The sequence below is a fragment of the Podarcis erhardii genome (genome assembly GCF_964252035.2).
Source record: "Podarcis erhardii genome assembly, chromosome: 4".
In the NCBI taxonomy this organism is placed as follows: Eukaryota; Metazoa; Chordata; class Lepidosauria; order Squamata; family Lacertidae; genus Podarcis; species Podarcis erhardii.
Genome location: NC_138508.1, coordinates 3405287 through 3420537, shown reverse-complemented (window position 1 = coordinate 3420537; position 15251 = coordinate 3405287). Strand labels below are relative to the sequence as shown.

Here is a 15251-nt window from a genome sequence, read left to right as displayed (position 1 = left end):
GTTGAAGGTATGACTATTAAACCCTGCAGGTACCACATGAAGTGCAAGGCATGCGCAGCAAACAAGGTGAAAATGGCTGCGAAAGGTAAGGTGTCTAGTAGGCAAGCTACAGAACCATACCAAATTATTCATGCTGATTTGGTTGGACCACTAGCACCCTCTTTGGGAGGAAACAGGTACTTCATGGTTCTCATTGATGCATTTTCCAGGTATATTTATGTGTACAATCTCAAGCAGAAATCAGAGGCTTTTCCTAGGTTCAAGGAATTCTGTGCTTGGTTGGGAAATGTGCATGGTAAGAAGATAAAAATTCTTTTCAGTGATCGCGGGGGAGAATTCACTTCTCAGCAGTTTGAAGCTTTTCTGACTGAGAAAGGAATTCAACACGATTTGTCTAGTCCTCGCTCACCATGGCAGAATGGACTTTGTGAGAGGGCAAATCAAACATTGCTTCAAGGGTTAAAAACCTTGCTACATGATGCAAATCTTCCAGAGAGTTATTGGGCCGAAGCTCTCTCGTGTTTCACTTACAGTTATAATCGCAGGTTGTCTTCAGCGATTGGTTGTACCCCCTATGAGAAGATGTTTGGCAAGAAACCATACATCAAACACATGAGAATTTTTGGTTCTGACATGTGGGTTCACTCACCACAAAGCTCCAAGTTAGACAAGCGTGGATTGCATGGTATCTTTCTAGGTTATCAGAAAGGTTCTTACAGAATAAGGATGACTGACTCTAAGACAATTAAGCTCACAAGAAGTGTTGAGTACAATGCCAAGTGGGGGGAGAATGTGGGAATTTTCCAATGTTATCCTGATGACAGTGATGAGACTGAGGATAGTCAAAAGCAACCACAACAACCCACACCCACTGATGAAGGTTCTGATTCTGAGTCTGAAACTGAATCGGGTGATTCAGAGGATTTCAAGAGTGCGAAAGCATCTATGCGACCCTCTGAAAGCTCTGATCAAGAATTGGAGGAACCATTGTTCACAATAGGCCACTTTTCTCCTAAGAAGGAAGAGGAGAGTGTTGAAGACCTACGGCTAATTCGCAGGTCACAGAGAGCAACAAAAGGCAGACCTCCAAAGAGATTTGCTGATGAGTTTGCCAAGATAGCAGTAACAGCTGTTAAAAGCTCCAAGAAGGTATTTGAACCTTCAAGTTTCCAAGAAATCCAGGATTTGGATTCAAAGGAAGCTTAGCCATGGTTAAATGCCATGAAGGCTGAGCTTGATTCCTTAGAAAGGAACAAAACATGGGAGCTAGTTCCAGTAGTTCCAGGAATGAAACTGCTTGGAAGCAAATGGGTCTTCAAAGCGAAGACTGATCAAAATGGCAAGATAGTCAGACACAAAGCCAGATTGGTAGCCAGAGGTTTTGCACAGGTACCAGGTGAAGACTATCACGAGACCTACTCACCCACGGTGAGGTATGAGAGCATTAGGCTTATGCTCAAGCTAGCTGCAGAGGAGAATCTACACATTAGTCACCACGATGTGAATACAGCTTTTCTGTACGGATCTCTAGATGAATCTCTTTATATGCTTCCACCTGATGGCGTACAGGTAAAACAGGGATTTGTTTGTGCTCTGAAAAAGTCCCTTTATGGTCTCAAACAAAGTGCACGGTGTTGGCACACAAAACTCACTGAGGTATTGTTTTCTCTGGGTTTTAAGCAAGGGAAAGGTGATCCATGTGTATTTGTCAAAGAGGAGGGGCAAAAGAAACTGTATTGCTTGTTTTATGTTGATGATCTTTTATTCTTTTGGGAAGATGTCACAATGTACAATAACGCCCTAGCTCAACTAAAAGAGCACTTTGACATGAAAGATCTTGGTGAGGTAAACAACTACCTATCTCTGGAAATAGAGAGAGATCAAGATGGTAACATTCTAGTACACCAGTCACGGAAAATTGCTGATGTGTTAAGCAAACTAAACCTGATGGATGCTAACCCTGTAGACACACCGATGATAACAGGTTATCAGGTAGATGACACTGAAGAAGCATTTTCTGACACTACACTGTACAGAAGTGTGCTAGGCAAGCTAAACTTCATTGCCAGATGTTCAAGACCAGACATTGCTGTTAGCTGTAATTTGCTAAGCAGACAAGTCAACAATCCTACTGTTAAGGATTGGAAAGCTCTGAAACGCATAGTGCGGTATTTGAAAGGCACTATGCATTACAGACTGAGATTTAACAATCAGAAGTCTGGTGGTCTTGAGATATTTGCAGATGCAAGTTTTGGAAGTGACACTACAGACAGGAAAAGTACGTCTGGAGTTTGCTACATGTACAATCAGGGTCTATTTGATTGGTCATGCAAGAAGCAAACAACAGTTAGCTTAAGTACTTGTGAAGCTGAACTGAATGCACTGTCTTAAGGATTGTGAATGGTTGTTACAATTGTGCAAAGACATGAAAATTCCTGTCAAATGTCCAATCCAGGTTTACCAGGACAACAAAGCATGTTTGGCTTTGCTGAATTCTGAAGGTTGTAAGCAAAGCACGAAGCACTTGCAATTGGAGGTGCAACATGCTAGGGAACGTATTCAGAAGGGACTCGTAACGGTGTCCTATATGCCAGGTAATGAAATTCCTGCTGATGTATTGTCCAAGATTGTATCAAGGGATCAACACTGTACCTATGTGCAGAAGTTGGGTTTATACTGATATTGTACGAACACGCTGCCCAGTGATGTTCACGGATGTGACCCCTCTTATGAAGTTATCAGCCAAGAATGCCCTGAATTCTTGGGATACAAAAGCTGCCCCATTATCTGATACAATGGTCTCAGGTAACCTGTGGGTTGCAAACAGCTGCCTCAACACCTTGATTACGGCAGCTGATGCCATGCTAGGGACCATCGCCACTTCTAACCATTTGGAATATGCATCGACGATAACCAAAAAGACCTTCCCCTGGAATGGCCCAGCAAAATCTAAGTGCAGCCGGCTCCAGGGAGATCTGGACTGCTCCCACCAGTGAACTGGTGCTCTGGCCACTTCTGGCCGCACCTCTTGGCATGCCTTGCACGTTCGTACCCATTGTTCTATGTTCTGGTCCATTCCAGGCCACCACACATAACATCGGGTTAGCGACTTCATCCTGACCATTCCTGGGTGTCCCATGTGAAGCGTCTCAAGAACCCTGTTTCTCAGTGGTGCTGGGATGATACCCTATCTCCCCACAGGAGACAACCCTTATGCATGGATAACTCGTGCTGCCTTGTCGCATAAGGCCTGAATTTGTCTTCATGCGGACCACCTGGCCACCCCCTCCCCACCCAAGTGAGCACACGGGAGAGAACAGCATCTTTCCTCGTTTTCTCAGCTATATCAGTAGCCGTTACAGGAGCCCCCGGAAGTGTTTCCAGCATCATTATGTGCTCCGCTGGAGCAGGATCCTCATTGCTCCCGCCAGGAAGGGGCAATCGCCTCAGCGCATCAGCGTGGCACAACCGTTTCCCCGGCACATGGGTCAAGGTGTACTGGAACCCGTTCAGGAATATAGACCAACGCAACATTCTGGGGGAGAGAATTTGTGGCGTTTGTTTGTTCAGGTTGAACAACCCCAACAGTGGTTTGTGGTCCGTTTCAATGGAGAAATGACGACCGTACACATAATCATGGAACTTTTTGATTCCTGCCACAATTGCAAGCGCCTCTTTGTCAATTTGAGCATAGTTGCGCTCCGTGGGCGACAACGTACGGGAATAGAAAGATATGGGCTTTTCCGACCCATCCGGTTCCCTATGACTCAGCACCGCCCCCAGGCCGTATTGAGAGGCATCACATGCCAGGACCAGCGGCTTCGATTCATCATAATGAGCCAGGACGCTCTTGCTACTCAGCATTCCTCGCAAGGAGTCAAAAGCCTTCTGCTGCTCCTGCCCCCATCGCCACAGATTCTTTTTCTGCAACAGTCTATGTAATGGTTCAGCTACTGAAGCTTTCTGGGGTAAGAACGAATGATAAAAGTTAATAAGTCCCAGGAATGACTGCAACTCCGTCTTGTTCTGTGGTCGTGGTGCCTCGATGATGGCCTTAATCTTAGCATCTGTGGGGTGGATGCCTGATGCATCAATTTTAAACCCCAAGAATTCCACAGTTGGCACCTCAAAACTGCATTTTTCCTTTTTTAGTTGCAACCCTGCCACCTTGAACTTGAGCAACACTGCATGGACACAAGCAACCAGTTCCTGTGGGTCTTTTCCAGCAATCAAAACGTCATCAAAAAATGGCAAGACCCCCGGCAGACCTCTTAACAGGCGTTCCATGAGCCCTTGAAAAATCCCTGGGGCCACACAAACTCCAAATTGTAATCTGTTAACTCTGAACGCCCCTTTATGTGTGACAATAGTCTGTGCTTCCGCTGATTGTGGGGTTACTGGCAGCTGTTGGTAAGCTTGTGCCAGGTCAATTTTGGCGAACACCTTGCCCCCAGCCAGTTTAGCCAACAGATGTGATACGACTGGAATGGGGTATGAGTTTCCCCTGAGTGCCTTATTGATAGTACATTTGTAATCAGCACAGATCCTGACTTCCCCATTTGCTTTAAGGGGCGTGACGATTGGAGTCTCCCACTTAGCGGAGTCCACGGGTGAGAGAACTCCCTGCTTGACCAATTTATCCAGCTCTGCTTCGATCTTGGGTTGCAGTGCAAATGGCACTCGCCTTGGTTTGAGTCGGATTGGGGCCACCCCAGGGTCCAATTCGAAGTCAACTGGGGGCCCTTTATAACAACCCAGTTTTCCATTAAAGAGACCAGCAAATTCTTTGCATAATGCCTCGCTCATCTCAGGGCAGGTTTGGATTGAATTAAGCCCTGATATACTCAGTCCCAGGGCGGGGAACCAGTCAGTGCCCAGGAGACTGGGGCGACTGCCCTTCGCAATCACCAGTTTGAGTACCGCCTGTTTGTCCCGGAACTGTACTCTCACGGCACACATTCCCATGACATGGATGCGGCCCGCTGAGTATGACTGCAAAGTTGCCGGGAAGGGCTCCAGAGGGGGCAACTTACCCCTGGGGAAGAATGTCCTCGCGGTCTGGTCCGACACGATAGTGAATCCAGATCCGGAGTCCACCTCCATGTCGCACAGCTGACCCTCAATCTTCACCTTGATGTGTGCCTTGCCTTGCGCTGGAAACTGCACGACCCTCCCGTTGATCTCCGTTATGTAGTGGCAGTCCTTTAGAACATGGTTTGCTGTGGCCGATCTGCGATGCTCCAGTCTAGGTGCTCCTGTCGCTCCCAACGCCGCCGATCTACAGACCCTGGCGATGTGACCTGTCTTTCCGCACGTCCGGCACATAGCATCCCGGAAACGACAACTCTTCCGCTCATGGTTTCCGCCACAACCAGGGCACCTGCCTCGGTGAACTTTGTGCACTGTGTAGGCCTGACGCACTGACTCGACCCCACGGACTGGGCTCTGGCTCGGAGTAGCCTCTAGCTCGTCCATGGCATGCGCAACTTCTGTCTGTGGCTTAGGGACCCTGCGACTGGCATCAAACTCCTCTCTTTCATAATTCTCCGTGGCGGTGGCCTCCTTCAAGGCTGAAGCAAGGGTAACCTCTTCTTTACCCACGATGCGTCTTCTGGCTTTCTTGCTGCTCAGACCACCGACAAACTGATCCAGGAGAGTCTCTTCCAGATCTTGGAAGTCGCAGTGCTGAGCGAGCTTCCGCAGTTCAGCTAGAAATGCAGATACAGACTCCCCAGCACGCTGCTGCCTCTTATGAAACTCCATCCACCGGGCCATCTTGGTCTCAGTAGGCGCTAAATGGCTTGTTAGGCAGGCAAGAATATCTTTGAGAGATGTCTCACTTAGCTTCGCTGGGGCAAGCAATGCCTTGGCCAGCTTGAAGGTCTCAGGCCCACAGTAGCTCAGGAATGTGGCCCTTCTTTTGCTGGCATCGGTGATCCCTTGAGCCTCCGCAAAGAACTCATTCAACGTAGTCTTCCCACGTGTGGGGCTCTGATGACTGGAAGGGCTCCAATACCCTTGGACTCTCCATTGTCCTGTGGGCAGGGTCATCTTCTCAGCTGGCCAGTGAGTCTTGTTCTTAGCTACAATCCGGACTCTGAGGCAGGGCTGCGTTTAACCGCTCTTCAGCATTCCGGATCCCACCTTCGTCGCCAGTTGTTGTGACGTGGGGTTTGTGATTTCAGCTCTCTTGACATATTATGCTGGAGACAGTTCTCTAGTAACACTTCTTTATTAAAGCAACAAGACTGAAGACTGAGGAGGGGAGAGCTACATTTATAGGGACAGGGAACCAGCTAGAAAGGATACATTTTGGAGGGAACAATATCAGGCAATCACAGTCCTGCCTTTTGGAGGCAACCAATAAGACAGAGGATCCAAATACAGCAGCTTAAATGAACCAATAGTAGCTGTACCCTCTGGAACCAAAAGGCAGTTACTTTACCCTAATGCAAATACAGACAATAATAATACAGATATAAAATCCTTTGACTCAATACACAACAGCGACACAGGTAGACTTTGGAACTCCCTGCCTGCAGTTCTTTTTTATCCCTCTTTTTGGTGCCTGCAAAAATAAATAAATGTGTTTAGGCAAGCCCATCCAGATATTTAAAATGTGGACATGTATTTTAATCTGATTCTCAGCAAACGGTTCATTTGTAATTATTTTTAAATATTTTAAATAGTTGTGTGTATCTTCTTTTACTGATGAAAAAAAATCTGTATGTGTGTGTGGGGTGTGTGTGTGAAACTGGGAACCCCCTGGCCTTGCTATGTCTCTGGAGCTGGAGTTGCAGAATTGGTCCTTTTCCCTGCAAGCTGCTCCTCCGCTTTCAGGCCAAGGGAGGGAGATGCTCAGAGTCCAGCCAAGAGCCTCACCCCCAAAAGGATATCTGGGCATGGGCGGAGCCGGGGGGGGCAGCTGCCCCCCCCAAATGCATAAGAAATAATAGAAATCTGAGGTTCTGCCAAGCGAGAGAGGGCTGATGGGGGGACTCGGCTTCGCAAGGGTTAAAGGGAAGTGAGCTGCCTTCCTAGAGAGGCCAGGAAGCAAGGGGGGGCCAGGTCCTCCAGAGCCAGGGCCCCTCCCTCCCCAGTCCTTTCCTGCAAGGAAGGGGGGTGTTACTTTGTGTCTCTCCTGCAAGGGCTGCCTCGCTCTCCCCTCCCGGGATCTGGTGAGTCTCCTCTCTCTCTCTCTGGGATCTGGTGGGGGTCCCAGGGCTGCAGCAGGGGAGGGGGCCTGGGGGGCCTGATCTGCTCCTGCAGGGGGGGGACCCCAAGTCAGGGAGGAGGCGAGGGTCCTGCCAGGGAGGGGCCAGGGCTGCCACGCTCTCCTTCCTGCAGATCAGAGGATCCCAAACTCATTTGGCCCTCCGCCCCCCCCCTTCAGAAAAGATCTCCCTTCTTTACACAAAGGAATCCCTTAACTCTGTGTGACGTCGCTCAGCCTCATTGCGCAACAGAGGAAACATGTGCAAATGGTTTTCCAAAGCTGGACGAGGAGGTGGACTAGCCCCCCCCCCAAAAAAAAGGTGGGAGAGAAAGGCCAGGAATAAGGAGAGGGATCCCAGCCCATAGTCTGGCTGCTGCATTGGGGACCAGTTTCCCAGTGTCTCCCAGGGCAGCTCCCCACGGAGGCCACTGCAGCAATCCCCTCGCACCCAGAGCAGGGCATCCCAGGACCACATCCTCTCTCTCCCAAAGGGATTGTTGCTGGAAAAGCAGCCGGAAATGGGCGCTGCTACTCACCGAGCCTCCTGGGACCTGGACATCAATGTCTCTCTGTGTGTTAAGCTATCTAACTGAATAACAATACTAAATTACCCTCCTAAATTTCAAGGGAGATGTATTTGGCCCCGTCCACTTGACTCTCTGGGGTTGGCGAGATACATTCCTGGCCCTTGGAGCGAAGAAAAAGGGACCCCACCCAGGAGTCTGTCTGGAAAACAGCAGAGAGTCCAAGTGCAAGAAAAGGAGACAAGCTGGGGAGTGGGGGTGGGGGGAGAGCAACTCCTGAGGACCCCCAGGTGAGGACCCCCACTAGAGCCAAGCATCCATTTTCCACAAGATACAAATGACTCCCTTGTCAGTCAGTTCTGACTTCATGCATTGACTGGAAGGCAGGAGCAACCAGGCTGATTCATCTCCCAGAAATCCCTTCAGTTGCCTCCACATTTTGCATTGCAATCTTTCTTCTAGGGGAGCTAGAGGCTGCTGCTTCTTCCTCCTCCTCCTCTTTCTTCTTCCTCCTCTTTCTCCTCCTCCTCCTCCTCCTCCTCCTCTTTCTTCTCCTTTTTAAAAAGGCCCTTTCCACCTGGCCTAGGGGGTGAGGCCCAGAGTCACCCTGCCCTACTGTGTTAAATATCTATTCTGTAGTTGACCTCCTTTCTTCCAATGGTTTTATTTCTATTTTATTGATATTGTGAGATGTGAAACTGCAGTCAAGTACAATATTCCTACAGTGGACACATTAGCGGAAGTTTTCTACCACTCAGGAGAAGACTTCCTGTGTCCTCCTGAGCTGGGACAGACTTCCACTCCATGTGACTTGAAGAGGGTGCAGTCTGTTGTAGTAGCATGGAGGAGCACACGGCCTCCATCTCCTGATCAGTGTGTCTTCTCCATTTTGCTGTGCGTTTGGAGAAGTGACTCCTTAGTGGCAGTCATTTGGGACTAACTTCTTTATGGAATAGTTCTAGTTGTTATGTAACCTAAGCCTGCCTTCAGGGATATGTCTGTGAACATGAATGAATCTGTGAGTAAACTACTTTTATATTAACGTGAATCAGATTATTGTGCTTATTAATTTAAGAGGGATTGGAAGGGATTTTACCAGGAAGGAATTTTTAATAGTAAGACTCAGATGAGTCAGCAAGAAGCTGAGCGCTGCGTAATCTAAAAAAGGGGGATGTATGGAACTCTGCTAGAATATGGAACTTCCTAGTGCATGTTAGGAAGGATATCATTCAATAATATATCTTCTTCTAACTCCCCAATTATCCCCACAGATTTAATATGCTGTAAACCACTTTGAGATTTATTGTTAAAATATAAAGTGTTATAGAAATTTAAATAAATAAAATAGCTCATAGTTTGGGCTGTGGTGCAGTCCAGCCCTGGTTCCCTCCAAGACTCATCCATGCTTGCTCAGGGAACCTTTTTCTTCTCCTGATATTAGACAACTTTTGTAACTGAACAATGTATTTGCTTTGTAGGATTTCTAGCGCCTCTCCTTAAGACAGACAGAACTTGGCAGAAGACCAAAGGGTTCCTTCTGATCTCTCAGAGGCTTCCTGAGAGCACAGATGGGTGAGCGAGACCCAGCTGGCCCTGGAACAGAAAGAGGCCATGACATCCAAACCGGGAGCAGTGGGGGATTCTGGGAGAACTCTGTGCAGAAGATCCTGGGTGAGGAGAATACCCTCCGCTCAGAGGTGCAGAGCCAGCAGTTGAGGCAGTTCTGCTGCCAGGAGGCCAAAGGACCCCGAGAGGTTTGCAGCCGACTCTACAACCTTGACCGTCAGTGGCTGAAGCCAGAAAGGCACACGAAAGCTGAGATGCTGGACCTGGTGATCTTGGAGCAGTTCCTGGCTGTCCTTCCACTGGAGATGGAGAGCTGGGTGAGGGACTGTGGAGCGGAGACCAGTTCCCAGGCGGTGGCCCTGGCCGAAGGTTTCCTCCTGAGTCAGGCAGAGGAGAGAAAGCAGGTGAGAGAGACTTTCCTCCGGATACTCCCAAGGCCTCCAAACAGGACAGAAAACATCCCATCATGCTCTTCTGATGGCTCATTTTTTCCCCCTGGGAAGGCATCCATGGAATGAGATCTGTCACCCTTGAAGCTGTTGGCCCTGACATTCATTTTTTAATCCTTCTCCCCATTCTCTCTCTCTCTTTTTTTTTATAATCATGTTTTATTAATTTTCCATACAATCATTCCACAATACAATTTCTATTAAACTTTTCAATTTTTGACTTCCTTCGGCTTTTCTGTCAATCATTCGAATTTAGTTTCTTTAAATACACATTTCCAAATTTTTATATTGCCTTTATACCTTCCCCCCTCTTACATTTTACTTTTTTACAATATTTCTTATTTTATCACAGAGCTTCTCTAAATGCCACTAACGTTATTTCATTATCACTTAAACATTCCCAATAATCTGTTAATTTCCCCCAGTCCTCGATGAACTTTTGATCTCGTTGATATCTGATCTTCCCAGTCAGTTTATCAAGTTCTGCATAGTCCATCAGCTTCGTTCTCCATTCCTCCAATGTTGGTAATTGTTCTTGTTTCCATTTCTGAGCCAATAATATTCTTGCCGCTGTTACTGCATATTGAAAGATTTTATGGTCCTTTCTATTCATTTCGTTGCCTACAATTCCTTAGAGAGAAGCCTCTGGTTTCTTAACAAATGTATATTTCAACATTTTTTTCAATTCATTATATATTAACTCCCAGAAGCTTTTCACTTTCTTACATTCCCACCACATATGAAAAAATGTACCATCTGTTTCTTTACATTTCCAACACTTCTTACATGTTTTGTACATTTTTGCAAGTTTTACTGGTGTAATATACCATCTATACATCATTTTCATAATATTTTCCTTTAATGCAGTACATGCAGTAAATTTGATACTTTCATTCCATAGTTTTATCCAATCATTAAATTGTATATTATGTCCGATATCTTTGGCCCATTTTATCATAACTGATTTAACTTCTTCATCTTTTGTATGCCATTCCAACAATATCTTATACATTTTGGATAGGATTTTATATTCACTATCTATTATATCTGTTTGAAATTTAGAGTCCTTCTCTGCATATCCATATTCTTTAAAATCTTTTTTAAACATTTCGTTTATCTGAAAATAATGCAACCAATCGTACACAGATTCTTTCACTTCTTCATATGGTTTCATTTTCCATTTCCCCCCTTCTTTCATAATCAAATTTCCATATGTAATCCAATTCTTTCTCATATTAGTTTTTTTAACAGACATAACCTCTAACGGAGACAACCAGTGTGGAGTTTTTGGTTCGAGTAGGTTTTTATACCTCTCCCATACTTCTGTTAACGATCCTCGAAAAATGTGGTTTTCAAAACTTCTATGGATTTTCTTCTTTCCCACCCATAGATACGCGTGCCATCCAAATCTATTATTATCAAATCCTTCCAAATCTAACAGTTCTGTATTTTCTAGTTTTATCCATTCCTTTAACCAACAGAGACACGAGGCTTCATAGTACAATTTCAAGTCTGGCAGGGCGAAGCCTCCTCTTTCCTTTGCGTCAGTTAGTAACTTAAATTGAATTCTTGGCTTCTTTCCCTGCCAGATATACCTTGAAATAACTCTTTGCCATTCTTTAAATACCCCGGTCCCCTTGATTATTGGAATCGTTTGATACAGAAATAATAATTTTGGTAGCACGCTCATCTTTATCGTTGAAATCCTTCCCCAAAATGACAATTTCATTCGTCCCCACACCTCCAGATCTTTCTTTATCCCATTCCACACTGGTATGTAATTATTCTGATATAAATCTATGTTTTTGGGGGGTTATCCAAATTCCCAAATATTTCACCTTTTTCACCACCTCTATGCCAACTTGTTGCTGTATATTCTCTATCTTATCTTGATCCATATTCTTAACAATTATTTTAGTCTTCTTACTCAGTATAAATCCTGCTATTTGGCCAAATCTTTCTACCTCCGTAAGTATATTTTTCACACTTTCCAATGGCTCTTCCACCGTTATGACCAGATCATCGGCAAAGGCTTTCACCTTATATTCATTCCGGCCTACTGTAACCCCTTTTATTGTCTCATTTTCTCTTAATGATTTTAGAAGAACCTCCAGTACCATGATGAATAACAATGGTGAGAGTGGACATCCCTGTCGCGTACCTTTGGATATCCCTATTTCCTCCGTAATCACCTTATTTACAATTAGTTTCGCTTTTTGCTCAGTGTATATTGCTTTTATTCCATTGAGAAATCCCTTCCCCACCTCCATATATTCTAGGCTTTTTAACATAAAGTCCCAAGAAATGTTATCAAAGGCCTTTTCTGCATCCACAAATATTAGCACCCCATTCTCTCTTTTGAATCCTTTTTCTTTTTCAGGGAAAGGATCTCTTTGCAGAAATGGGCCAGATTTCTTCTGAGGCAGAGAGGCCTCCGTTGAACACCAGAGAGAGGCCACTGGGTAAGAAGAGAGGAGGTTTTTCTCCGTTTAGTCTCATTCTGTTCGTTTTCCAACTCATCTGTGGGTTCTTTTCATCTTTTGTTGGGGGAGATAGTGGGACCAAGAGCCCAGAGGAGGGGAGATATATTTCGGCACAACTAACATCTGAAATGCACCCAAACATCCAAATACACTCAGCAAGCGAGAATTTCTCAAATGCCCGTCTGTAGTTTAGATGCACTGATTCACATCATAGAATCATAGAGTTGGAATAGACCACAAGGGCCATCGAGTCCAACCCCCTGCCAAGCAGGAAACACCATCAGAGCACTCCTGACATATGGTTGTCAAGCCTCTGCTTAAAGACCTCCAAAGAAGGAGACTCCACCACACTCCTTGGCAGCAAATTCCATTGTCGAACAGCTCTTACTGTCAGGAAGTTCTTCCTAATGTTTAGGTGGAATCTTCTTTCTTGTAGTTTGGAACCATTGCTCCGTGTCCGCTTCTCTGGAGCAGCAGAAAACAACCTTTCTCCCTCCTCTATGTGACATCCTTTTATATATTTGTACGTGGCTATCATATCACCCCTTAACCTCCTCTTCTCCAGGCTAAACATGCCCAGCTCCCTTAGCCGTTCCTCATAAGGCAACGTTTCCAGACCTTTGACCATTTTGGTTGCCCTCCTCTGGACACGTTCCAGTTTGTCAGTGTCCTTCTTGAACTGTGGTGCCCAGAACTGGACACAGTACTCCAGGTGAGGTCTGACCAGAGCAGAATACAGTGGCACTATTACTTCCCTTGATCTAGATGCTATACTCCTATTGATGCAGCCCAGAATTGCATTGGCTTTTTTAGCTGCCGCGTCACACTGTTGGCTCATGTCAAGTCTGTGGCCAACCAAGACTCCAAATCCTTTTCACATGTACTGCTCTCAAGCCAGGTGTCACCCATCTTGTATTTGTGCCTCTCATTTTTTTTGCCCAAGTGCAATACTTTACATTTCTCCCTGTTAAAATTCATCTTGTTTGTTTTGGCCCAGTTCTCTAATCTGTCAAGGTCATTTTGAAGTGTGATCCTGTCCTCTGGGGTGTTAGCCACCCCTCCCAGTTTGGTGTCATCTGCAAATTTGATCAGGATGCCCTTGAGTCCATCATCCAAGTCGTTGATAAAGATGTTGAATAAGACCGGGCCCAAGACAGAACCCTGTGGCACCCCACTAGTCACTCTTCTCCAGGATGAAGAGGAACCATTGATGAGCACCCTTTGGGTTCGGTCAGTCAGCCAGTTACAAATCCACTGAGTGGTAGCATAGTCAAGACCGTATTTTACCAGGTTCTTTACAAGAATATCATGGGGCACCTTGTCGAATGCCTTGCTGAAATCAAAGTAGGCTACATCCACTGTGTTCCCTTCATCTACCAGGCTTGTAATTCTGTAAAAAAATGAGATCAGGTTAGTCTGACATGACTTATTTTTGAGAAATCCATGCTGACTATTGGTGATCACAGCATTCCTTTCTAGGTGAGAGAAGCAGGCACTCTGGGCCTCCCCCTTACCTTTTTCCTCTTGCAGGTGACACAGTGATACTGGCTAGACCTCTTCATCCATCTCTGAATGGGGAAAGAATGGAAGCAGCGGCTGTGGAACCAAATCAGGTCAGGGGAACCTGCCTTGTGGGGACAGAGGTCAAGGGGTGGAAGAATGTCCTAGCTCAAGGAGTGGTGGTGAACAACAGTGTTGTCTCAGAGGAGGACATTTCCCTTCTTCCTTTAGGGTCCAGTGTGTTTTGAAGATGTTGCTGTTTGTTTCACGGAAGAGGAATGGGAGTTGCTGGATCCTGACCAGAGAGCTCAGCATAAGGACGTCATGGAGGAGAATCGTGGGATCGTGGCCTCTCTCAGTAAGGCTCCCTGTGGGATCATAATATCTGTTTTTAAATTCAAAATTCCATATGTGACGAACCTCATATATTTTCATAGAACTCAGCAGCGCCCCCTACAACACCAGATATCACAATCCCCCCCCCAAAAAAACCCTTGAACAGTAAAAACAAAAAAAATTCCTTCCAGTAGCACCTTAAAGACCAACTAAGTCAGTTCTTGGTATGAGCTTTCGTGTGCATGCACACTTCTTCAGATACACTGAACAGTGTATCTGAAGAAGTGTGCATGCACACGAAAGCTTATACCAAGAACTGACTTAGTTGGTCTTTAAGGTGCTACTGGAAGGAATTTTTTTTGTTTTGACCTTGAACAGTAAATTACTGTTTTTTCTGTGAATGTTCTTCCTCCAGTTGCAGCTTATTAAAGAAGGATCAGACTGGTCTGAACTCCCCAGACCCTTTTAAGTATAAATGTCAGAGTTGTTAGGGAAGTTGAAGTAGCTTCTGTAAAGTTTTCTGTTTTTGTTTTTCCTCCCGTCAGTCTTTGGTTGTCCAAAGAGAAGACTGACATTGGAAATGGAGGGATGCCATGATGGAGGCCAACAAAATCCATTCAAGAGAAGAGCCAGGCTCGTCGAATCACAGGTTCCCCTAAGGATGTCAGTTGATCCCCGTTAATTAATGCACCCAACCCTTCAGAAAACCATCCATCTAGCCCACTTCTGTTATTCCTCTGTTACCAGGGTTAACAAGTATTCTTCATGAATTTCTCCCTGAGTCTCTAATCCATTTCTCTTCATTGTAGATAGAGATGGACTGGAAATTAAGAACATGGGTGAGCATGAGAAAATCCCCACAATGGAGAAGCTGAATAAATATCTTGAAAGTGGAAAAAGTTCCTATTCCACTTGCCATCAAAGAAATCCCATTGGGAAGAAACCATATCCGTGTGTGGAATGTGGAAAGAGCTTCATGAAGAGCTCCTCCCTCACTTTCCACCAGAGAATTCATACAGGGGAGAAACCCTATCAGCGTGTGGAATGTGGAAAGAGCTTCAGTCAGAGTGCCAATCTCACTTCACATCAGAGAATTCATACAGGGGAGAAATCCTATCAGTGTGTGGAATGTGGAAAGGGCTTCAGTCACAGCCACCATCTCAATTCCCATCATAGA

General features: G+C 45.7%; 1 protein-coding gene across 1 annotated transcript in view; it reads left to right on the top strand.

Annotated features, from left to right (window-relative positions):
• Window positions 1-9223: 9223 nt before the first annotated feature.
• LOC309340604 (zinc finger and SCAN domain-containing protein 31-like) overlaps window positions 9224-15251 on the top strand; it is a gene marked incomplete at its 3' end in the record, with an annotated part of 31538 nt that continues 25510 nt past the window's right edge. The window contains exons 1-3 of the mRNA XM_081859489.1: window positions 9224-9710; window positions 12136-12217; window positions 13769-13851. Coding sequence (XP_081715615.1) covers window positions 9309-9710; window positions 12136-12217; window positions 13769-13851 — 567 coding nt within the window. The 5' untranslated portion in view covers window positions 9224-9308. The remainder of the gene's footprint in view (window positions 9711-12135; window positions 12218-13768; window positions 13852-15251) is intronic.